The following is a 25090-nucleotide window of genomic DNA, read 5'->3' on the forward strand; positions in this document are numbered from 1 at the left end:
CAAAAATTTGGTTAGCATTCCATCAATCAGGCTGGGGGGTGAAATTCTATGCCCCTCAGACAGGGTTCGCAATTTGGGAGTCCTCCTGGACCCACAGCTGACCTTAGAACATCATCTGTCGGCTGTGACCAGGGGGGCATTTGCCCAGGTTCGCCTGGTGCACCAATTGCGTCCCTACCTGAACCGGGAGGCACTCGCAACAGTCACTCATGCCCTCGTGACCTCAAGACTGGACTACTGCAATGCGCTCTACATGGGGCAGCCCTTGAAGAGTATTTGGAGACTTCAGCTCATCCAGAATGCAGCCACACGAGCGATTGTGGGTGCACCTCGGTACACCCACATTACACCTATCCTCCACGAGCTGCACTGGTTACCGATTGGTCTCCGGATACGCTTCAAGGTGCTAGTCGTCACTTATAAAGCCCTTCATGGTATTGGACCTGGGTACTTGAGAGACCGCCTGCTGCCAATTACCTCCCAAAGACCCATTAGATCACATAGGGCTGGTCTCCTCCGGGTTCCGTATACCAGCCAATGTCATCTGGCTACGACCCGGGGGAGGGCCTTCTCTGTGGCAGCTCCGGCCCTTTGGAACAAACTCCCTGCAGAGATTCGGACCCTCACCTCTCTCCAGGCCTTCCGAAAAGCCGTTAAAACTTGGCTGTGTCGGCAGGCCTGGGGTTGATGAGTTCCCTTCCCCTCTCGATTTGTGTGGCTGTTGGTCGTTTTTTTTTAAATGCCTGTATTTGTCGTTTTGTTGTGTTTCCCTTTCCCCTTTGGGTTTGTGCGCCGCCCTGAGTCCCACCGGGAATAGGGCGGCATATAAATAAAACGAAACCGAAACCGAAACCGAAGCATGAGGATCAAGCAGATATTCTTGGGGGGAAAGCATGGTCTATGCCTTGTTGGGCTTTCAAGATGATAACCTGCACTTTGAATGACCTCTGGAAGTTTAATATGAGATAATGCATACATAGGTGTAATGAGCGGCACACAAGATGACCTATGTTGGATTGTACATGGATATAATGAGCCATGATGACTTACATTGCATTCTAAGCCAACTGAAGGTGGCAGTTAATCTTCAAAGATAACCCCCTGTGCTGCACTTTATAACAATCCAATCAGGAGGTATCTAAGGTGTGAGTAACCATAAGGAAGGCTTCCCAATCCAGGTACAGACACAATTAGCACACAACAGGCAGCTGTGCAAAAGCCCTCTGGCCACAACTGCTATCTTATTATCATGGTGGAATATACACTAAGAACACAAGCTCAAGATCCAGATCAAAAGCTCTGGCTGTGAGGCCAAGTCAGAATGTTTACAATACTTAAAGTAAGAAAAAAGTAAAAGTAAAAAAGATAAATGTGCAGACTGGCTACATTTGTGAACATCTGAATACCATCACGGGCATGAAATCTTCCAAGTCTGAAGAGCAACAGCAGTAGAGGTTACTTGTGAATGCTACCCACTGATATATTAGAAGCTTTTTTGTATCAGAAGCTTGCAAGGATCAGAATTCTAATCGGGTAACTCTACCTTACACTACAATCAAAATCTAGTATAAATGTTGCATGCTGGATATTGTTTGCTTGGTTACTTTAAAGCAAAGCATATCAGCATTGTAACAAACATCTTGTTTGTCTTGTTGAGCTGTTAGCATAAGAAGAGAGATATGATTGAGTAATGAATAGACAGTGACATGATTTCCATGAGTGAAATATAGCAATTGAAGGATAGAATTTGTATAAAAGGAAAGAAGCACCAGAAAGGAGGGCGATCAGTTGAACTGTATATTTAAAATATTTATTCCTGCTCAGAACATTGGTATAGAGAGCACCTGGGTTAAAATAACTAGAGAAATAAATAAAAGGCAATGCTTCTTCTGGAGCCTTTTATCCAAGATCACCAAGAAGATATATATGATGCCTTCCAAACACAAATGTCAGATCTTTAAAAGAAGCATGTAGTTGCAGTGGTGTTTTATTATGCTAATACCCGTTGGAAGACAAACTCTCTCTACCATGGTGTTTCCAGGAAATTCTTGACAACTGTTGTTTTGCTGACAATTTATCCTTTGGAGAAGGCTTCAAAGGAACCTTAACTTAAGAATAACAGCTGAGAAGATTCAGCTGAGGAAGCAGAAATCTTTGGAACTGTGGGTGGGAAACAGTCATTTAATGATAGAGTTCTTTATCGTGATGGAAAGAAAAACTCAACATTGCAAAATGTACATCCAGTTATTGAAAAAGGGAAAAAATCAGTGAGATAAAGGCTTCCTGTCATACCTTCCTTCTCTTCAGCTGGTTTTTTCAGACTAGTTTGCAAAAACTGATCAAGTGATTGGATTTTGCCATTCCTACAACTCAGCTAATTACATGGAGTTATTTAACCTTGTGCATGATTTGGGCCTGTTTTGAATTATATTTAACTCTTTGGGGTTAAATGACCACATTAATTAAAACCTTTTTGTTATTCCCTTAGTACACTAACCTAAATAACCCAGTAACATATGTTGTGGAATATAAACTACAGATCTTCTGTTCTTTATACTGTACAGTTATATGTTTGTGTAGTATGGTTAAACTCCAACCATCCTTTTCCCATATGAACTGGTGACCTTTCATAAGCATAGTCAAAGGAAGCATATATTATAATTTTCTACTATAATAAACTATTAAAGTACCCTAATGTAGAAAATATACTTCTAATGTTTTGCAAATAAAATCTTAGTGTGCCTGACAATTTCTACATTGTTCAAGAAATAAACATCACTCAGGATGTTCAGCATTTAGCTCTTCTTTTATTCAGGCAAACAACCTCCATATAATTATAACTTTTACACATGAATATACTCTGGGTTTGAAGAATTGGCCATTTCCATTATGATATCTGTCAATAAAAATATGTTTAAAAAAACCAAGACATACTTCTCTGCTTCTTTCTTAAAATAGTTATCCTGGATAGTCAAAAGAGTTGAAAATTGATAACCTTTGAATAATAATACAGGGTGTATATCAGGAATTTCTTCCTGCAGATCCTTTTCTCCTTTTTTTAACCAATACTTTTATTAAAGATTATATTTTACAGATCCTGCAGATCTTTTTCTCATTTCATTATGCCAGCTCAAGTAAACCTTCAAGCAACAACTTTAAATATGAAATATTTTTAAGCAAATAATTGCTAGGTTTTTTAAATGAGAACAAAACCTAATGTATTAACATTGTTTTCGCATATTAAAAAGTACCTTTTCAAAGGTATTAAGAGAAAAAATCTTTAGTTAACATTACTTAGTTCTATGTTCCATAGTCTTTCTCCTATACCAACCTCATTTTATTATTTACAAATAGGGTAAATATCATAATGTCAAGTGTATAGCTTGCTTTTTATCTAAGAAAAAATAGAGCTCCTCTATTCAGATTCGGCTTCTTGCAAAGTATAAAAAAGGATTTAGGCTTGTCTTCATTCTTTTCTTTCATAATGTCTTGTTTGAAAAAAAAAAGAATATTTTAAGGCACTTATTACATGAAAAGAAATTAGAAGCTACAATTACACCTTCAGATGTTATATGCGTGCTGAGAGAAGCTTTCTTCAGAAAAAAGAAATAGACTATACAATGCATTGCAATTCAACTGATATCTAGAGAATGACGCAATACATTAATACCTTTCCACCATTCCAAAATCAGCAACTGGAGGCTTGCTATTTAATTATCATGCCATTTTCTCTTTTCACTCAAATATTCAATTGACATTTTGGAGCATATAAAACTCCATTTCAAATTTCATCCAGCTGTACTAAGTTTTATGTTGAGGGACCAGGCATTTCTCAGAGGAGATGGCAGGGAGTGAGGGTGAGAACTCGTGAAAAATATCTTACCTATTGCAGTCCACATGAAGCAGGAGGTGGGATGCGCTGAGTGACAATGCAATTTTATGCCATTGTCCATCTGCTAGCCGATACGGAAATACTTCTGTTCTTGTCTTTCCATTAAATCTGTAGTGATACCTTATTTCATCTCTCAGGCCGCTGCTTTCCAGTTCAAAGTAACTGCATTTAAAACAAGGAGAATCAATTCCAGTCTCAGGACATTATATTATACATGATGTGCTATAAGATTGTACATGATGTGTTATTAGATTCAATGCAAGCTACCATAATTGAAAAATTACTTGAAATAATAATTGGAAAACTATACCAATGTTGTCAGTTTCAATCAAACTCCACTGTAGTGCCAATGAAGGTGATCTATTGTGTATTATCATCTCAGATAATGCCGTGTCAAATTCAGTCTAGCAATTCCTTTAAATTTTCCATCTCATATGAAAAGATTGTGTGTTTCTGCTTTGTTCCTGGAGTGTTTGACCATTTATTTTTAATATCTGCTTTATTATTATAGCAGGTAGAAGACAGCAATATTGTTCTCTTGTTTTTGTTCCAGAGCTTTCTATCACCCTGAAAGCCTCCTTAGCTGCTACATTTCCCAATATGAGGAACCTCAATAGGTGAAGTCACATCTTCCCCTGAGATTTATTGAATCATAGGAAGTCAAGGTGGCTGCAGGTTGCCAGATACATGTCTGTGCTGTGAAATATAAGACATTCACACAGATTGGAAATGCTTTTCTTTAATAATACAGCATTTGCTAATTCCAAACTCTTCCTTTTTCCAATTGTGTTTTTCTTTGTTTCCAAACCACATCAGTGAATAATTTACAGGCAATGCAAGATTATAGCATCTGGACTGTAAAAGTCTGGACTATGGTGATAGAAAACTAATTCTTATGACAATAAAGTGTGATAGCTGTGTGTAGAGGAACTCCGGGCGTAAAAATGTGGAAAGGTGAAGTGGTTCCTCACCTCTGGTGAAACAGAAAACATGGGAAAGAAACTCAAAACAACTCTGCCTTGACCTTATTGTCCTTAAAAAAGTACAACTAAAGTTTTTGCAATAGTGTTAATACAACAATAAAGACATATTCCAGGCGTCCCTGCAGGATTTATTTCTTGACCTGGCCTGTCTCAGATGGCTGACACTTGGATTACGATCAATAGAATTTTAGTAGCCAGCCAAAATTTAGATTTCCCTCAGAATGGTGCTGTACTGAACTTAGTACTGCAGAAATCAAACCACTGCTATCTACAGTGTATACCAGAGATGGTGAACCTTTTTGGTACCAAGTGCTGAAAGGGAGTACATGTGTGTGCTCATAGGTCCCGCAACCTGGAAGAGGAACTGCCCAGGGGGGCATGCATGTATCAAAAAAATGAACTTCCCATTTCCAACGTATGCAGGTGCACCGGCCAGCTAGTCTTCCAGTTTCTGGGGCGCATGTGCACATGATGATCAGCTGGCTGGCATGCATGCTCATGCCAGAAAACAGAAGACTAGCTCTTCCAGTTTCTGACACTGCCATGCACACGAAGGCCAGTGTGTGCGTGCATGCCAGAAACCTGGAAAAGGAACAGGCAACGCTGCACATGCCAGGTGACATGGCTCTGCATGCGCTTCGGGCACGCATGCCATAGGTTTGCCATCATGGGTATATACTGTACTCAAGGGCTTTATTCAGGGTAGATTGAAGGCACATATCATAGAGCCAGTTTGGTATAGTGGTTAATGCATCAGGTTACATCAGGCCAGAAACTGAGAGAAACCAGGAGACTGTGAGTTCTAGTCCTGTCTTAGGCACAAAGCCAGCTGGGCAGCTTTGAACCACTCAATCTCTTTTAATACTAGAAAGAAGTCAATAGCAAAGCACTTTCCACAAACCTTGCCAAGAAAACTGCAGGAGTTATCCAAGCATTTGTCAGGTATTAAAAACTGACTTGAAGGCACAAACAAAGCAAAGCAAAGCAAAACCCAACACATATCAGCAGTAACTCTGCTGGGAAATCTCTGCCTTGCCAGCCTCTCCAAGGCTGTGAATGGTAAAAAAAGAAATCTTTCAAACATAGCATGGATGGATCTATGAATCTGTACACTTAGTTAGTGAATAAAATGGAAGAGAGGATTTTAATTCCTTAAATTCATGCTTCCCTGAAAAGTGTGTTCTTCTTAATTATTTGTATATCCATTAAATTCCTGTCTAGCAGTCCAAGCAACACTCACAGCAGGATCTGTATCCAATAAATAAATAAAAACTGTTTCACTCTAATCTGCTTGCTTGATCAACAAAGTTTGGCCGAGAAATGGGGGGGAAAAACAACTCACACAACACTAATCAATAGACCTATTGAATGGAAAACTCTAATCAACTAACTTAAGGAACACATTTGTGACTAGAAATTGGTACATGAGTATGTGTCTGATAACAAAAACAGAATGAACAAAATGAACATCAGTTTTTCTATTATCCATTCGTGTAATATGAACCTTAAAAATAAGTTTTGTAAACTAAGTTTTCCCAACTACATTAAAGTGGAATTTGAGGGAGTGAAGTGAAAAATTATATGGGAACAAAGTAAACTTCTCTAGAAAGCAGAAATATACATCCTGAACAAAATGGCTCTTCTTGCTCAAACAAAAATCAAAGATAGTCAAAGAAAGTAAGAAATTTTGAATAAGAGCACCTAAAAATGGAATGTTATACTGGCAATTACTTTACTAGCGCTGTCACCAATCAAAAAGACTTGTCAGTCTTTAAAAGCTACAAGCTGATTCCAGCACTATAATATCAAAGCAAGCAGGGAGACAAGTACTTTTAATGAAGTTCTATTTAAAATTTTAAATGTTTTGTAACTGCATTTTCTTCTGAAGCTACAAAAGAAATTAGTTCCTACATGTTTAATCTATCCACATGCACACTGGAGAGAACAAAAATAGTAGTGGAATGACTGCAACCAATGCCAAACACATTTAATGGCCCTACCTCTTGGTCAACCTATTCTCCAAAGCAACAGAAGGCAAGCCAAGAAACAATTGATGGAAACTAATCAACTAACCTAGAATTAAGGAAAAATTTTCCGACAAAACAAGTAATCAATGGAACAACTTGCCTCCAAAAATTGTGGATGCTCCAACACTGGAGGTTTTTAAGAAGAGATTGGACAATAATTTGTTTGCAATGATTCAGGATTTCCTGATTAAGCAGGTGGGGGAGGGTAACTAGAAGACCTCCAAGGTCCCTTCCAACTCTGTTATTCTCAAATGGCCTCGGGAGATACTCAAAACTACAACAGTCCCACATAGACCCATTAGGATTAATTGCTTTGGTTAATTGATTAGGTTTTCTTTTTCACACAACATAGGAATCCCCACTGTGATCCATTTTGCTAACTACTTCCATTAACAATTAAAATGCACCAGATTGTAATCATATCAGTCTTATTCATAAGATACTGTACACAGGAGTTCGCCAAAGGAAGATATCATCAATGTAAAGTAGATTGATGATTTGCATGAATATTCAGTAAACCGTAATGTTTAAATAAAAAGAAAGATAAAATAAAAGTCTCAGAACTGTTTAAATCTAAAAGATCCTCATATTCTGACAGGTGCTATCTTCTATTCACAATATATTTTGCATATTGTGCAGAGCACTGATTCAGAAAAAACAAAATGAAACATAAATATGCTCCTTGGTTTAGGAAAAAGAGGGTGAAATAACTTCTTATACTAGCAGAAAGGTATGAACTACTATGAAAACCTCCTTTTATAATATTGTGTGAATTACCATGGAACCTCTTGAATTAGCAGTTGCTTCATTCTACGTGTGCTTCTTCAAATTCAACCGCATAAATATATTATATAATTTATTGCAGTTAATGTTTAATGTTCAGCCTGAAGTACTCAGATGGTTTCCCTCATGATTCTTTTAGGCAGAAAAGCAGCTTTTAACTCCCTCAGTCAGATGGGCATGCCACACTTTAAAAGAGATCTAAGTCCAACTACTGTATTTAGCTATATTCGATTTTAAATGTTGCATTTGCATTATCAGTTGGGTAACTTGAAGAGCCATGAACTAAAAAAATAGGATTCATGCTCCTTATCAGGAAATAATTTGGGGGAAATTGGGACAAAAAATAAAGAAGAAATGAGGCAGGGTATCAGGGAGAGTTTTGATCATAGATGGAAGACATCTGGGACATTTGCATAATTGTCTACATTTTCAAGCCAATGCCATTATTGTAACCATAGATTCTTATGTTCCATAAAAAGAGACAACATTTTTTTGAGTTTTTAATGGATGGAAAATGGACAGAAGGCAATTTTTATCTTCCTTTTTAGGTGGCAGTATCCTTAAATCAATCTTGATTCCTGGTGGCTGCCTGGACAAGTCCCTGAAGTTTTCTTGGCCATGTTTTTCACCCCCAGAACTGGCCTTCTTTTCCTTCCAAGAGCTGAGACACCGTGACTGCCCCAGGTGACCCACCTGGTCTTGTGCTGAAGACCAGACCTCATGGTCTCCCAGTTTCTAACCTGATGCCTTAACTACAACATCTTTTATTATCTTTTTTAAAAAATCTTATATCTGAACTAAATATAAAGGACCATATCTTTTAATAAACATGTAGCTTTTGCTGTGAAATGCTTTGTGGTGTACAGTGTATTGTGATCTAAATCAAATTTGTATTTCTATTCATTCAAATAAAATTTGATTAAAAAAATATAGTGGTGAATACACAGAAATTGTAGAAGTAAACCTTAGATGAGAATTTTAAATAATCATGACTTATGCAACGGGTATTGTATAATTATACAAGGCTTAGATTGTCAAGCTGTCACTGAAAGGAAATATTTGGGCATGTTATATTATAGAATTCATGACCTGCCATCATCTCTTGGATTCATCTACTTAGATACCTCATTTGCTATTCTTGATTTTGTTATTGCATTTTGACCTCATGCTTTTTCTCTGCACTATGCACATTCATGTTGGTGGAAAGGTCAAAGTACTTGTATGATCAGATCCTAACATGAACTTGCTAGCTGCAGAAGGGTTGAAGTCAAAGACAACTGTCAACCTGGCTGGCTTTTATAAAAGAAATACAGAGAATGGAAGGATCTTATCTGGTTGAGGCAGCAAAATATCTTGCATCAGCTCTATTTTGGTGGCTGTGCTCCTGAACAGAAGGAGGGTAACAAGCTGTCTTTTGTGACTGTCTTTGTTTTATTGTAGTACTTAAAAGATGAATATCTTTAAATGAAAGTATTAGAGCTTAGACAGTGAAAAGTGATCTGGATTATAATGTTTTTTGCTCATTGTATCTGAGTTGACAAGCTGGCACAAAGTAGCTAAATAGGGTTCATTTAACTGGTAATATTCAAAGGGGAAGGGGGGAAAACCCTTTACTTTTAACTTTCATTTCTTGTTAAAAGTACTCACAGATATTTTTGGCAAAAGAAGCACAAGCATTTCCAAGTTCTCTAGTGGGAGGGAGGGAAGATCCTGCTGGAAGCATTAATGGGTACAAAAAAAAGTTATGCTGGCTAAAACAACCATGTGATTGATGCCCTACTCTTTGTTTTAGTGGATCATGTGATATCCATAGGGCATGGCTTCAACAGCATGGTTCCAGCTACCCTTTTGTTTTTCACACATAATAGCAATAGCACAGACTTATATAAAATCCACAGTGATTTACAGCACTCTCTGGGTGGTTTGTGATGTCAGCATCTTTTCCCCAACAATTGGGGGGGGGCAATCATTTTATCAACCTCGGAAGAATAGAAGGCTAAATCAATTGAGCCCGTCAAGATCAAATTCCAGATTATGAGCAGAGTTAGCCTGAAGTACTGCATTCTAACCACTGTGCTCCTTAATACAGTACAGATAAAGTAAACACCATTTAGAAAAGTTCAGTTTTTTACCATTACAGTAGTATGGAAATGCAATTGGTGATTTAGAAATAGAACATAGTACTGAGAAAAAGCACGTTTATAGGGACAATTGTTGGGTGCCTGCTGTACAAGAAAGAAAGAACAATGAAAAAACAAAGATATTTTTTTTTTGTAGAAGGGCTACAAGGTGGGAAATCCTAGAGATCAGATTTGCTAACCAATTTGAAAAAGCTAGGCAGATCCTTATCCAGGTACCTGGGATTATTGCTAGAGAAATCCATTGTGAAGGTGATCAAATGTTGAGATAATCAGGATATTGAGGACAGAAGGCCTTCTTCCTGGATTACTGTGTTGCAATTCTTATTAGGGCTTTTTTGGGGCTGTATTGTGAATGAGTGAACAAGGTTTCTAAACTTTGCCTTAAATAGGATTCTTGGGGCTTGGACTGGGATAGAAAGGATCAATTGGGATCTGATAAAATTAGGCAAAGAAAGACACTGAGTTTGATCCATGTCATGTGTACAAGATGGGAGTGCAAAAGGTGCAACATAATTTTTATTTCTTACACTTAATTTTTTTCTACCACAGAATTAGGGTTAGAATTCAAAGATTTGACAAATATTATTTAATTTAATTTTAACTTTTAATTTAATTCTTCCTTTTGAATAGATGTCCCTATTTAGGGAACCACTTAAATTATTGTGCAATTTAAGATGGGAAGGATACTGAATTATGAAACATTCTAACAGCTCACAGTAATTAGTGAAAAATTATAAAAGTGGTGATGTCATAATGCTCCAACGAAAAGATATTATAGGCTTTTAGCATACAATGTACATCTAGCAATAAATGGTAAAGAAAAGTGGATAGTTTTTTAGATGGGAATTTTTTTTTATTTCTGTACAATTTTATTTCTATACCATTATCCTCTTGTGGGAAAGAACCAAACCCTCCTGCCATTCACTCTACCTCTGCCCATTTCCATAAAATCTTCCCACTGTTCATCAGGGCAAAAGGTTAAAAATTATAATCAGGACAAAGAGTGAGATATTATAATGGGCTTAACACAAAGATTAAAATGTGGCAGAACAGCACCAGCCTATTCAGATAAACATTCCTTGCAGGATGTTAGAGATCTTCTTAATTAAATAACAAAAAAGTCTTTTCTCCAAAGAGATTGCCACTTCAATCTGCAATGCTAAGTGGAAACTGCAACCACAGCAAGGTGCCTGATACCAGAGCGCACCCCCCAGGAAACCCAGCTAAGTGCACTTTCTTGCAAGGCATAAAAAAGCCAGCACACATTTACATGGTTTCAAAAAACAAAGAGAAACATTTTCCTATTTAAAGGGCTTGTGGAAAAGTTAACAGTAACAGAAGTTAACAGTAATAGACTTGGAAGGGATCTTGGAGGTCATCTAGTCCAACTTCCTGCTCACACAAGAGACCTATACTAGAGATTCAAACCGCTGAACTGCCGGCCTTTGTGCTTGCCATGGCTGCCTCTGAATGCATGTTGTGCTCTTTGAAAAAGACTTCACCTCTAATCCAAGCAACTATCTAAATTCTTTATTCTTGGCTTGGAAATGAGCCTGGTAAGATTTCATTCTAACACTATAAATACATTAAAAATATACTTTAACTACAAGCAATATAATTCAATTTGGATGCTCAGTATTTTATAGCAATATATACAGTATATATTTTAAGATGTGCCAAGTTGTCAGCCCTCACAAGTAAACCAGAGATGAAACACAAGCAAGTGAACTAATTCTACTTTATTATGAGGCTACATTAACAGAATTTTGCAAGTCCTAAGGTACAAATTGCCCACCACTATTTTAACTGCCTGATCAATTAGGACAGATCATTCCTAATTTTCTTTCTCTGACCATTAAGCCACCAAGTTGTCTGATTGTTTTCTAGGCAATATCCCTTCCCCCTCATTCCCCAAAGTCATACACACATTCCATTACATAATGTTTTTTTTAAAAAAAAAATCCAAGTGTACTATAATATACATATGTAGTGTAAATGTTTTTTTCTAAGCTTAGAAGAGTTGTTTTTCTTCTTTGAAAAAACTAATCTGGTTCCTGGTCACTTTAGTGTACATATCCATATATTGTCCATGGAAGTTGTCCTCAGTTATTCAGGTTATGGTTGTCCCAAAGGTACTTTTTCAAAAGGCAACTGGATTGTCTTTTTTCTTAAAGACATTTCACTTCTCATTCCAGAAGTTTTTTCAGTTAGAAGAATGGATGAGAAGCTTGAAGGAAAAACAAAGGAAGTCCAGTTGCCTTTTGAAAAAGCACCTATCCATATATATTTTTTTCAAATAGAACCTTCTTTCCAATGTACCACCCAAATCTTAACCAGACCCAATTCTAAGCTTCTAAGCACATATAAGATAGGCAGATACCACCTTCTCTGATTATGGATGAACCCAATTCCATCATGTGGTATAGGGACAGCTATTATGTTTCTCCAAGTCAAAATGTGTTTTTTCCCTCAAGTGTACAGTTCTGAGGTTCTGTTTCCTGTTCACATCATATGTTCTAATCAAATGTCATTAAAAACTAATTAGTCTCTCCCTTCCAAAAATGTGTAGGGGAGATGAATTATATTTGTTCTCTATTGCCAGGTGGATGCATATAATTTTTATTTGAATTTCTTTATTGCAAAATGAATGTAACTAAGAAGGGCAATTTTATTTCAAATATTTTAATCTACTGGGTGCCAACCATTTTGTCTGCTATTCTCCCACCAGCCACTTTTCTTTAGTTTAATGGAATATAGATTGCTTTTGAATTTCTGATTTCAAAGGAGAAGACAATTTCAGTGAAATTTTCATTGTTAGATCATGATGTTATTTTCTCAGCATTTTGCAGCAGTCTTGGTTTCCATGTTTCATTTAAGTTCTGGGCAATTTTCATATTGAACTATTTCATAGGCAAAATATGAGACCACCAGGGAAACTGCACTGTGAGGCAGGGGTACAAATCAATCAATTACCGGTAATCATCTCCCTTGCCTGTTTGTTACAGTAAAGAAAGCTCAGAAATATTGTGCAATGTTCCTAAGAAAATGAAAAACTTGAAAATTAGATAGAAAAGGGCAAGTTTATTTTTTTGCAAGGAAAGGAAACTTTCAAAACATTGGAAGACAGATTTCAGCACAGAGATTATATGACTAAGAATAATGTGAATAATATTAAATAATATCTCTGAGGTAAAAGTATTCTTGAATTTAAACACACACACACACACACACACACACAGGCTTACTTATATTTTAATTGATCTACGCCTAGCCTTTGAAAAGTGGGTTGTTGTTTTTTTTGCAAAGCGTGCTAACTCCATCTTCAAAACACAGAGGAAACTCAGTATGATTATTTCCAACTTCTTCCTAACTCATGTGTGTACTGTACATGCATAAATCTGTTTTACTAGGCTAGCCTTCTCAGAAGAAATACTGCCTATACATGCATACGCATGCTCAGAGGACCAAAGCAAGCCCTTAAAAATAGCTATATTTGAGCTTCGATACATCAAGGAGGAATGCTTTTTCCACTGCAATAAACAACTCATTTTGAATTTTCTAAATAATCTGAATTTCCAAACTATTACCAAATATATTTTAAAACTACTTTCTTCACACAGAAGAAACTGTGAATATAAATATAAATATAAACTCAAAAGTAGAACAAGTTTAGGTTAAAAATTGTCTCTAAGTGAGCACAAGATTACAAAAATAGGCCATACATATCCTCACCCACAAATTCACAGAATTAACTGTAAAGGATCCCTTCTGAGGTTCACTGGAAGCACAAAGATTTGCCAATTGTGCAGTACATGTAAGGTATATCCCCACAGCTAAATTATCACAGTCAACTTGCCATAGCCAACTAGCCACAGGACAACTCACCATAGGACAATTGAATGCTGTCTTAATTCAGTTACTTTTATTATTGGTGACCACGTTTCCACTGAAATTATTGTAACTCTCCTATTTCTGGATTGACTTTCTTTATTTTACTGTTATTGACCAGGGTTCCATTGACATTAATTTAACTTTTCTATTTGTTGAATTGTCCTGCAACAAATTATTCCATGGCAAATTGACCATGACAAATTCTCCCATTCCAACCTTTAAGTTATTAACATAAATTCTATTATTAAAATAATGTGCACCCATTACTAAATTGGACACTCATGTCCTTTAGACAGGTTGTTAATACATTGCCTCAAAAAGGAAGTTAGAAATTTCTAGGATTTCAAAATATGCTTCAAGCACTCGCTTAAACTTCTATGGTTTATAAGGGAATGATCTTTTATATGTTACCTCAAAAGTAATTCCTGATAAATGCATCATAACGAAAAATGTTAATGGCTAGATTGTTGTTAATCAATAAAGAGATTTGACTCTCATTACCATTATTCTTCTTTAATCATTAAATCTTTGGTATAAATTCATAGCTCCATCTGAATCCTAATATCAAGTAAGTCAAATGTATAATTGTTTTATATGACCTCAAATCCTAAAATACAAAAGTATATTAAAAACTTTGTAATTACTCTAAGACTGAGATTTGTTTCATTTATTTATTTAAAACATTTGATAGCTCCACATCTGGTACCAAACTATGAGCAGCTTACAGCCAAAAGATAAAACAACATCTATGTACTATAAAAAATATTAAAACCACAAGTATTAAGACCAAAATAAACCAAACAAAACCTGGCACCATAATTAAACTTTCACATGCATCCCATAGCAAGTTCATGTCATAAATCTCATCTCATCCCTGTACTTGAAGGGTATGGGAGCCAGGTTTTAAGTGCTTTTTAGAAGGATAAAGAGGTAATGCCCTGTTAAACATCAGGGGAACCATGTTTCATAGGGCAGGAGCTGCCATGGAAAAGGTACAATTCCTAGGTCCCATAAGATGGCAACTTTTAAAGGAGGGAATTAAGAACATGCTACCCTATTCAATGTGTTAGGACAGGCAGATATTCTTAGAGGAGGCAGTCCTACATATAAGATGGCCCCAAGCCATGCAGGGCTTTAAAAGTAATTATCAGCAGCTTTAATTGCACCCAGAAGGAAACTGGGAGCTGATGCAATTTACACCACAGAAGTGTAATATCTTAAATCTACAGACTCTCATCACTACATGCATTGCCACATTCACAGCAATTGTGGCTTCCAGGTACTCTCCAAGGGTAGCCCTATGTAAAGATATTGCAGTAATCCAAACAGGAAGCAACCAACTGTTGTCTAATATTGTTGAGTCTAACAATGCCCTCTTGAGAAGGTTTCAAAGGTTTATTTCACTTGTATGCTGCCCTATTCCCGAAGGGACTCAGGGCGGCTAACAAACCAAAGGGGGGGGGATAGTACAAAACAAAAAAACAAAGAACAATACCACTTCCTCCCACAAGGCATTAGCCACTACTTGGACCCAAGCACATGCCACCTCCCTGCAAGCCTTGAGCAACCAGGAGGGATATGTGTCCAGAATGCAGTCAGCAATTTTCACTTTTTACATCTTACTAGCATAACAAAATGCAATTCTTAAGGCAGCCTCCTGAATCTGTAGCTTCTAAATATAGAGGCTAATGCTTCCCCAGCAATCATCCATAACTGACTCTGATAACTTCAAACAATGTATATTGGTCAATGCAATACCAAACATTCTGTTATTTTATGATAATCTATGCTTGAATCTATGCTTGATAATCTATGCTTGATTCATGTTATTTTTTTACCTTTAAATAAGCTCAGAGAATACTAAGGACCCTTCACTAAATATGTTATTTCACTCAGCAAAGGACAATTTGCTGCATTCTAGTTTATCAGCAGTTCATTCAATTTGCCTATGTACATATCACATTTATGCACAATAGATTGAGCAAAATCACTGTCCATATATATTGATGCCCTCAACAATTTGGGTCATCATTTTACCAAACTCAGAAGATGGAAGGCTGAGTCAATCTTGAACTGTCAGAATTGAACTCCTGGCAGTAAGCAGTGAGTTAGCCTACAATACTGCATTCTATTCACTGCACCACCAAGGCTCTTATCTGCAATCTGCAATTAGTGCAAAATGCAGCAACCACACTCTTTTAGGCTTTTGCTGACTACATTATACCAATCATGGACAAGCTTTATCGGCTTCCCATTTCTTTTTGAATATAGTTCATGACTCTCTGTTGAGCCCTAAACTTGTTATCCATGAAGGACCATTCTAGTCCAACAGATCTAGAAGCTGCCAGGGTAGAGAAGTTTCTCTTAAACAGTTCGTGGTCAGAAGATGTAGGGGATGACCTTCTCTTATATAAACTGGCATCTTGTACAATATCGGTTTCTAAATTTTGGGTTATATGGGGTGTTCTCCCACCAAGACAGAAAGCAACTCTGTGAAAACAATAGAGTTTTTCCTATAACACTAATTTAGATTAGTTCTGTCCTTGCTGTGGTAAATATTTTTTATTATGCATTCCTGTCATCTGAGAATTTTCCAAATATACTTTATCTCCCTTAGCTTTGATTAGCTTGGCTTTTTTAATAATCATGACATTTATTTGTGATATACTAGAACTTACACCTGCATCTACAGCAGGATTGTCAAACTGACATCACCATGGCAGCATCATGTGATGTATCAGGACTTTTTTCCTCTTTCCTAAACCAGGTGTGGGCATGGCCAGCATGTGACACAACCAGCTCACGGGCCAGAAGTTTGACAACCTTGCCCTACAGAGCCCAAAAAGGAAGATGCCAAGAAATTGCTGCCATCTTTGTGCCATTTTGCTCAATTTGCAATTGAAAGCTATGAGTGGGGAAAGATTTTATCCTTTACCAACTTGTTAAATGTGATTTTTAAATCCTTTGCCAACTTGTTAAATGTGATTTTTAAATTTATTTTTATTTTTTAAGTTTTTTTATCCCACCTTCATTATTTTTATAACTCAAGGCAGCGAACATACATAATACTTCTTCCTTCTCCTATTTTCTCCACAAGAATAATCCTGTGATGTGAGTTGGGATAAGAGACAGTGACTCGCCCAAGGTCAGCAGCTGGTTTCATGGGTAAACTGTGACTAGAACTCACAATCTCCTGGTTTTATAGAGCCGAGGTGGCTCAGTGGTTAGAGTGCAGTACTGCAGGCCACTTCAGCTGACTGCTATCTGCAGTTCGGAGGTTCAAATCTCACCGGCTCAAGGTTGACTCAGCCTTCCATCCTTCTGAGGTGGGTGAAATGAGGACCCAGACTGTGGGGGCGATATGCTGACTCTGTAAACCGCTTAGAGAGGGCTGAAAGCCCTATGAAGCAATATATAAGTCTAACTGCTATTGCTATTGCTATTCTACCTTGGTGCCTTAATCATTAGACCAAACTGGCTCCCTAAGGCCAAATTAACTTTCTCAAGTTGCCACTGATTCTCCCTAACCAATATTCTATTTTCTGTCACTGAGAATAAAAAAATACAACATTTAAAATTAAAATCTCAAATAATCCTTCTAAGGCATGATTACATTCTTCAATTGCTATGATATCTATTACTTTCCTTATATATATATTATATCTATTTCCCTATATCTATTATAGGACAGCGTGTACTTAAATATTCCCTATCCTGTCTCCAACTACATTAAGAACTGCTAAAAATATTTTTGAAAATATATCTCACCCAAATCCCTATCCTTTCTTTAAAAAATGTAGAATTTACAGTCTATAAATTCACTAGAAGATCCCTGTTTTTGCTATGACATTATTTAAAACAAGGATACACAGAACAGATGCTCATCAAAATTGTGCACAACTGCACGTCAACATAAACGTTTCTCAGTATGTCTGTATGCATACTAATTTCATTTCACTTCAGCATATACGTGAACTAAATCAATCAAACAAACCCATTTTATGTTTCCATAGTTTATAAAAGGGGTCGTCATTTTATTCTTTTTTAAAGAACCTACATATCTAATGTTTTTATCTTATTTTACTCAAACTGAATGTCACTTCTGCAAAAGAAAGAAACCTTTACTGTGTAACATATGTAGAAATTGGCAAATCTGCAATAAAAGATGAAAATCAATTAAAGAAATGCAATTGGTAACATTGGTACTGATAGCACTAACTTTGTTGCTGCAGGCAGATGTAATATGTCAGTAGGCAGATGTGTTGTACAATCATACTCCAGCTATTCAGAGTAAAAGACAAGCTGTTGAATTTTTCCCAATGGTACTCTTCATAGCTTAAGTAATTTGTATATAAATATTAATAAAGGTTGTGATTTTTGCCCTGTAACTCAAAGGTTAATCAATACATTTTCTATTTTCTTGAATATCTAGTAGCTGATTTGCATGCATAGAAATCTTAACAAGTTTCCAAACATACACCAGTAATCTTTCAGGCTTCCTGTTGAGGTCAAAAGTAATTTATAAAGAAGATTTTTTTTTCCTTTTAATTAGTTTTTCATTTTTATTTACAAAAAAAATTGAAAAAGGGACATACAACAAAAGCAGAGTATCTGCAGATAGCCCAAATCTGCAAAGATGAAATCAGGAACACAAAGGGTCAGAATGAACAAAGACTTGCAACAAAAGTCAAATTTTTTTTTAAAAAATCTTTGAACACATAAATAAATCCTGGAACCATGGGGAATTATCTGAGGATTTGAAAAGAACTGATATAGTTCCCATCTTCAAAAAAGGGGGAAAAACAGACCCAGGAAACTACAAACCAATCAAACTAACATCAACACCTTAGAAGATACTGGAAAAGATAATAAAAAAAACAGATCTGTGAATATCTAGAAATAAATAAAGTTATAACTAGTAGCCAGCATGGGTTTGTTAAAAACAGATCATGCCAAACCAATCTTATTTCATTCTTTGACAAAGTGATTAAATTAGTAGACCAGCAAAATACTGTGGACATAGTATATTTAGACTTCAGCAGGGCATTTGACAAAGTAGAACTATTGGATTTGTAACTTGCTAAGAAACCATACTTAACAAGTAGTCCTTAATGGCATTACATTTACATGGAGGGAGAGAAGTAAGTAGAGAGGTACCACAAGTTTCCATCTTAGGCCCAGTACTCTTCAATATCTTCATAAATGACTTAGATGAGGGAATAGAAGAGGAATTTGCAAATGACACTAAGATGGCAGAAAGAACCAACACCCTAGAAGACAAGCTCAGGATCCAAAAAGAGTAAGTACAGATTAGGCAAATCCTGGCTTAAAAACAATAACTATGAAAGGGATTTTTGAGTACTAGTGGACAACACTAACTCAGCAGTGTGTGGTGGCAGCCAAAAAAGTTAATAAATCCTTGTATACCTGAGGCACAGAATCAAAATCACATGAAGTATTAGTACCACTTTATAAAGCCTTAATAAGACAACCCCTGGAATACTAAATCCAGTTTTGGCCACCACATTACAAAGAAGATGTTGAGACTCTGGAAAAAGTCAAAGAAGAACAACTAAGATAATTAAAGGCCCGGAGACTAAAACATATAAAGAATGGTTGCAGGATTTGGGTTTAGCTATTCTAGAAATGGTGGCTTAGTGGCACAGGGTAGCTCAGTGGCTAAGATGCTAAGCTTGTCAGTCAGAAAGGTCAGCAGTTCAGTGGTTTGAATCCCTAGCACTGTGTAATGGAGTGAGCTCCCATTACTTACCCCAGCTTCTATCAACCTAGCAGCTCAAAAGCACGTAAAAATGCAAGTAGAAAAATAGGGACCATCTTGATGGGAAGGTAACAGTGTTCCATGTGCATTCAGTGTTTAGTCATGCCAGCCACATGACCACAGAATTGTCATCAGACAGCGCTGGCTCTTTGGCTTAGAAATGGATATCAGCACCACCCCCTAGAGTCAGGAACAACTAGCACATCTGTTGGAGGGGACCCTTTACCTTCTGGCCTAGAAAAAAGGAGGACTAGGGGGGACATGATAGCAGCATTCCAGAATTTGAAAGGCTGTCACAAAGAGGAAGGGGTCAATTTATTTTCAAAATAGAATTAAGGGGAAACTTTCTAACAGTGAGGACAATTAACCAGTGGAACAGCTTGCCTTCAGAAGTTGTGGGTGTTTCATCACTGGGATTTTTAAAGAGACTGGACAGTCACTTATCTGAAATTTTGTAGAGACTCTTGCTTGAGCAGGAAGCTGGACTAGAAGACCTCAAAGGTTTCTTCCAGGTCTATTCTGATTAATTTTATTAGCTTATTACATGGAAAATCTGACATTATAACTTACATAAGTCCTGATTCAATACATTTTTTTATTTATACCTTTCACAAATTTAGAATAGCAATTCATGTTATACAAACTTAGAATAGAAACAGAATAGAACCACACAAAATCTATGGGAATTGGGCAGCATATGAATAATAATAATTGTTTTTGTTGTTAACACATTTTCCCCTAGGGACACAAAATTTTAAAAATTGGACATGGCAATGTCCACCCAAATTCATTAATTCATTTTACTGTAGCAGCCATTGTAAATTTGCTCTTCTCCAGAAGTACTGTAGTAGATAAAAATTTTCAGTGGAACTATCATAAAATGTAATGTGTCCACAGGATACTGCAAATGATTGAAAATATGGCCCAGTTGCCAAGCACCTTATAACTACCCAAGGTAGATTCATCAAAATTTAAAATAGTTGCTAAGTGACTGCTCCTAACTCAAAGATTACTTGTAATTGGATAATTCACTACTACCTTTCAAAGCCATACACAGTTCTAGGCTACATAAACAGAGGGATAGAATCAGATCACGTGAAGTGTTAATACCACTTTATAATGACTTGTAAGACACACTTGGAATACTGCATTCAGTTTTGGTTGCCACGATGTAGAAAAGATGTGGAGACTCGAGAAAGAGTGCAGAGAAGAGCAACAAATATGATTAGGAGACTGGAGACTAAAACATATGAAGAATGGTTGGAGGAACTGGGTATATCTAGTTTAATGAAAAGAAGGGACTAGCGGGGAACATGATAGCAGTGTTCCAATATCTCAGGGTGTTGCCACAAAGAGGAGGGAGTCAAACTATTCTCCAAGGCCCTTGAGGATAGAACAAGAAGCAATGGGTGGAAACTAATCAAGGAGAGAAGCAACTTATAACTGAGGAGAAATTTCCTGACAGTTAGAACAATTAATCAATGGAACAACTTGCCTCCAGAAGTTGTGAATGACCCAACACTGCAAGTCTTTAAGAAGATGTTGGACAGGCATTTGTCTGAAATGGTATAGGGTTTCCTGCTTAGGCAGGGGGTTGGACTAGAAGACTTCCAAGGTCCCTTCCATCTCTGCTATTGACAATAGCCGCTATTGTATTGTATTGCATTGTATTGTATTGTATTGTATTTATTAAAACTGCTCCCATCTAGTAGAAAATAGAGGTCCAAGCTTTGCATTAGGCAAGAGACTGATGAGCATGTCCTGGGCATTTTTACTTGAAAACATCAACAGTAAGCTCAATCCTTTGAGCAGAGATATCCTAGCCATTGTGTTCCACCAAATTGTCTAAGTGAATGTGCAGTGAATTGGTAGGTGATCCCAACAAACATTGATCCCTATAATATACCATGATCACCAAGGAAATTTAATTTCAGATTCAGTAAAACTCTAAAGCAGTTCAGCATATAAAAAAAAGTGAAGCGTTCCAAAATAGTGAAGCATATAGGACAAGATTAAATTTCACAATTTACATGCTTATGTCATGATACTGGATAAGAATATATAAATCAAAGCATTTGCATGATGCCATTGTCATCTATATAAATATCATTTCACACTCACACTCACACACACACACACACACACACACACGCAGCCCGCAATAGATGCTCATAGGACAATAACAGAAGCAGATTCCATCTTCAATTGCATCAAATATAGTGAAGAGAATTCAGAGTTAAGGTAGAGTTGTAAAGGACATGGCAGCATATCCACATTTCTAGTAGCATTTTTATAGAATTGAAACAAGTCAAATGTGAACAACTGAGCATGTGAATTAAAAGATCTTTGCCCTGATGCTTGGGAAATTAAATCACTGAGTTGTAACTTGTCTCTCACTATGAAATACAATTTTTATGGTTGCGTCTCACAAACCACATGGAAGAAGAAAATAATTGAAGAACTTTTAATCAGATAAAATTGTGCTACTATATTATGTCTTATAAAGTACATCCATCAAATGCCAATACAGTCTGTAACTATAATAATTAATTTGGATAAAATGTTTATTGAATACAGCTGAACTGCATTCCTTTTGATGAGCTTCATGTTGAATTCATAAAAACCCTGTTAACAATTTGAGTAGAAGATGCTTCTTCTTCTATAGTTTTTACAAATGTTTTAAATTGTCTTGTGGCTTTTATCTTTTTATCTAATCATTTCTAAATTTTAAAAGCACTCTAACACTAAAATGGTGACGAAACCGGGTGTGCCTAATGTTTCATTTAGAAAAATGGGTCACAAGCATTAAAATTCATATTTTAGTTTAGAATTACCCCATCTTCCACACATTTAAATTAGCAACAGGCATAAAAGTGTCCTGCATCTCTTTCTAACCATACTCACTGAATCTGATGAAAGAAAATTTTGCTTTCAAATTTTTATGCTTATCTTACATAAGCTTAGTTACTGTAACTTATCTAATTTGCTGCAAGGCAGCCCAGAGTGGGGGGCATGGTTACCCTATCTTTCACTACATAATCATTTTTCCAATAATCTGCAAACTTAAATCTGGGTTGTAAATACTCTCAGGTTCTCATGCTTCCATGAAGCCATAAAGGAAGGCTTCCTAGAGGAGCTCTTGATAAATCTTCAGATGAAAAGCATATGGACATCCAGTGAGGCTTCAAAGTGTAGAAAGATAAGGAACAAACAAAAGGAATAGTAGTTTCCTCTATAAAGTGCAATAGTAAGTGAGCTGTCAAAAAAATCTAAAGAAGTTCCAAATAATTTCTCAACCATCAGAGAATAACACAGGAACACAGAATCCCCTTTCAAAGAGAAGAACCAAGCCAGTTTTAGCACAGCATTGATTTACAGAGAATAGGGTTGCTCAAACAACCACAAAAATAGTCTATTAATGCAGTGTTCTGTATCAATTTTAATGAGTTTATAATCTGTATGATTATTCAAGGTAGCTGCTGTTATCTCTATATAACAGATATTGGGTGTGCTGATATAGGGTTTTCCCCCCGAAAATAGAGTATTTAACATTGAGCAGCAATAGTTTTCACCTAATTTTATTTTATTATTATTCATATGCTAAATATATTATTAGTTTGAACATATAAATATATAATATTTAAATATATAATTTATTTAATGGATAACGTAGTACATGTATGCAATCATACAGAGAACAGAAATGGAATTAGACAAAATAAAGTTCTGGTATCTCTATAAATTGAATATTCAATCATTTATATATATTTCAGCACAGGGAGAATATGGTTTTACAATGTACACTCTGCCTGACATTCATAGCAAAACAACACATATATAAAATAAATAACATAAAATAGAATATGTTACCTAGCTAAAAGCTATAAAATAAAACAGTTTGGTAGTACTAAAAAAAAAGTACCAGATCTAGAAACTGGGAAGCCATGAATTCTAGTGGTGTCTTAGGCACAAAGCCATCTGGGTGACCTTGGCCCACTCACTTTCTCTCCATCCTAAGAAAAGACAACACAACCCACTTCTGAAATCCTGCCAAGAAAACTGCATACAAAACTCCAAGCAGTTGCCAAGAGTGAATGCTGACTCAAAGGCAGACATTATATAATATATATTTTTATATATATAATTGGATCTTTCAAGCCCTGGAGTGTGAGTCATGATGGAGTGAGAGTAACTCTCATGGAGTGAGAGTAAAAATCCTAAAGGAAGAAGACTGGATCGAGTCCTGATAGGCACATCCTCAAATCCAAGGGATCATGTCCAACCTGCCACCATCGGTCCTCAGAATGGTTTTTGGAAAAAAACATGAAAACTGAGGTAATCTCTAGGTGTTTTCTACCTCATTGTCAATTAACTTTTATTCTAAAGAGTAGTGCAGTAGTGTTTTTTTAGCAGCTTTAATTAGCTTCTCCGGCCCAGCAAGTGATTTTTTTAAAATAGAAAAGACCAGTGAATTAATCAATAATCTCTCCTCAGTTTCCAATTATCAGCTTCATAATTCAGGGCCTATCAGGAAAGGACCTCACTACTTATCAACACATCATCTTTTTATATAAAAATGTTCAGCTTCTGCTGAAATTCAGTGCAGGCATTTTCCACAAAAGGGAGAATTATTGCAAATGGCCTTATTCTCCCTCACAAAACAATTCTGCTACTTTTTCTTTTTTAAGCATCAAAAATCCTGCACTGATTTCCATCAAATGTAAAACTTTCTACCTATTTTACTAAATATTTATCATACTTGACTGTGTGAGAACTAAGCTCTTTTCTTCTAAATTTCAGTTTGGAACAAAACTTTGATTCAAATCAGATTACTTTTGAAGTGATTTAGATTAGAACAAACCAGTTTTAGTTTCTGGATCACAGACTGAAACAGGGTTAGATAATGTTTGTGCTATTAATCCTCCATCACCATTCATCCTTATGGAACAGATATACGTATTCTAACTTTTACGTCACTGATAACTGATAATGGCAGCATCAATCCTTGATTAATTTTTAAAAGAAATAAAATTCAAAGCCAGCTATATCCCAAATGATATATTGCTCTATGAAAAGACTGTCCACGAAGCTCCAAGCAATACTTCGGATAGATGACATATCTCTATAGAATCCAAAGTAGACACACATAGTATATCTATAGTTAAGAAAGCTTAAGCCAGTGGAGAGGGAGAATCTGAGTTCCTCTAGTGCAGAGGTGTCAAACTCAAAGCCTGGGGGCCGGATCCGGCCTGCAGGAAACTTAGATCTGGCCCACAGCAAAAGACCAGGCTACAGTGCTTCTGCCAGTGAAAATGGAGCTCAGGAGGGCAGCCCTCTCAAGCTCCATTTTTACTGGCAGAGGGTTGCCAGTTTTAGCTGGCTGAGTTCTCAGGCCCCCACAGGCGCCCCTGATATGAGTGATGTCAAGCTAATCATGCCCACCTGGTCACACCCACCCCGCCCCCCTGAGGTCAAACACAACCCTGAGGCAGCTCTCAATGAAATTGAGTTTGACACCCCTGCTCTAGTGGCACTAAACCATCAACCCAACTAGCACAGGTAATAGTGATAACTACTAAGAGTTGCAATTCAGC

The 25090-nt window shown here is 36.6% G+C and overlaps 1 protein-coding gene across 1 annotated transcript in view; it reads right to left on the reverse strand.

The window, feature by feature from the left end:
* Positions 1–25090, reverse strand: part of NELL1 (neural EGFL like 1) — a 532597-nt gene that overhangs the window by 406506 nt on the left and 101001 nt on the right. Inside the window, exon 4 of the mRNA XM_032212957.1 lies at positions 3884–4054. Coding sequence (XP_032068848.1) covers positions 3884–4054 — 171 coding nt within the window. The remainder of the gene's footprint in view (positions 1–3883; positions 4055–25090) is intronic.

The sequence above is a fragment of the Thamnophis elegans genome, chromosome 1 (genome assembly GCF_009769535.1).
Source record: "Thamnophis elegans isolate rThaEle1 chromosome 1, rThaEle1.pri, whole genome shotgun sequence".
Classification (NCBI taxonomy): domain Eukaryota; kingdom Metazoa; phylum Chordata; class Lepidosauria; order Squamata; family Colubridae; genus Thamnophis; species Thamnophis elegans.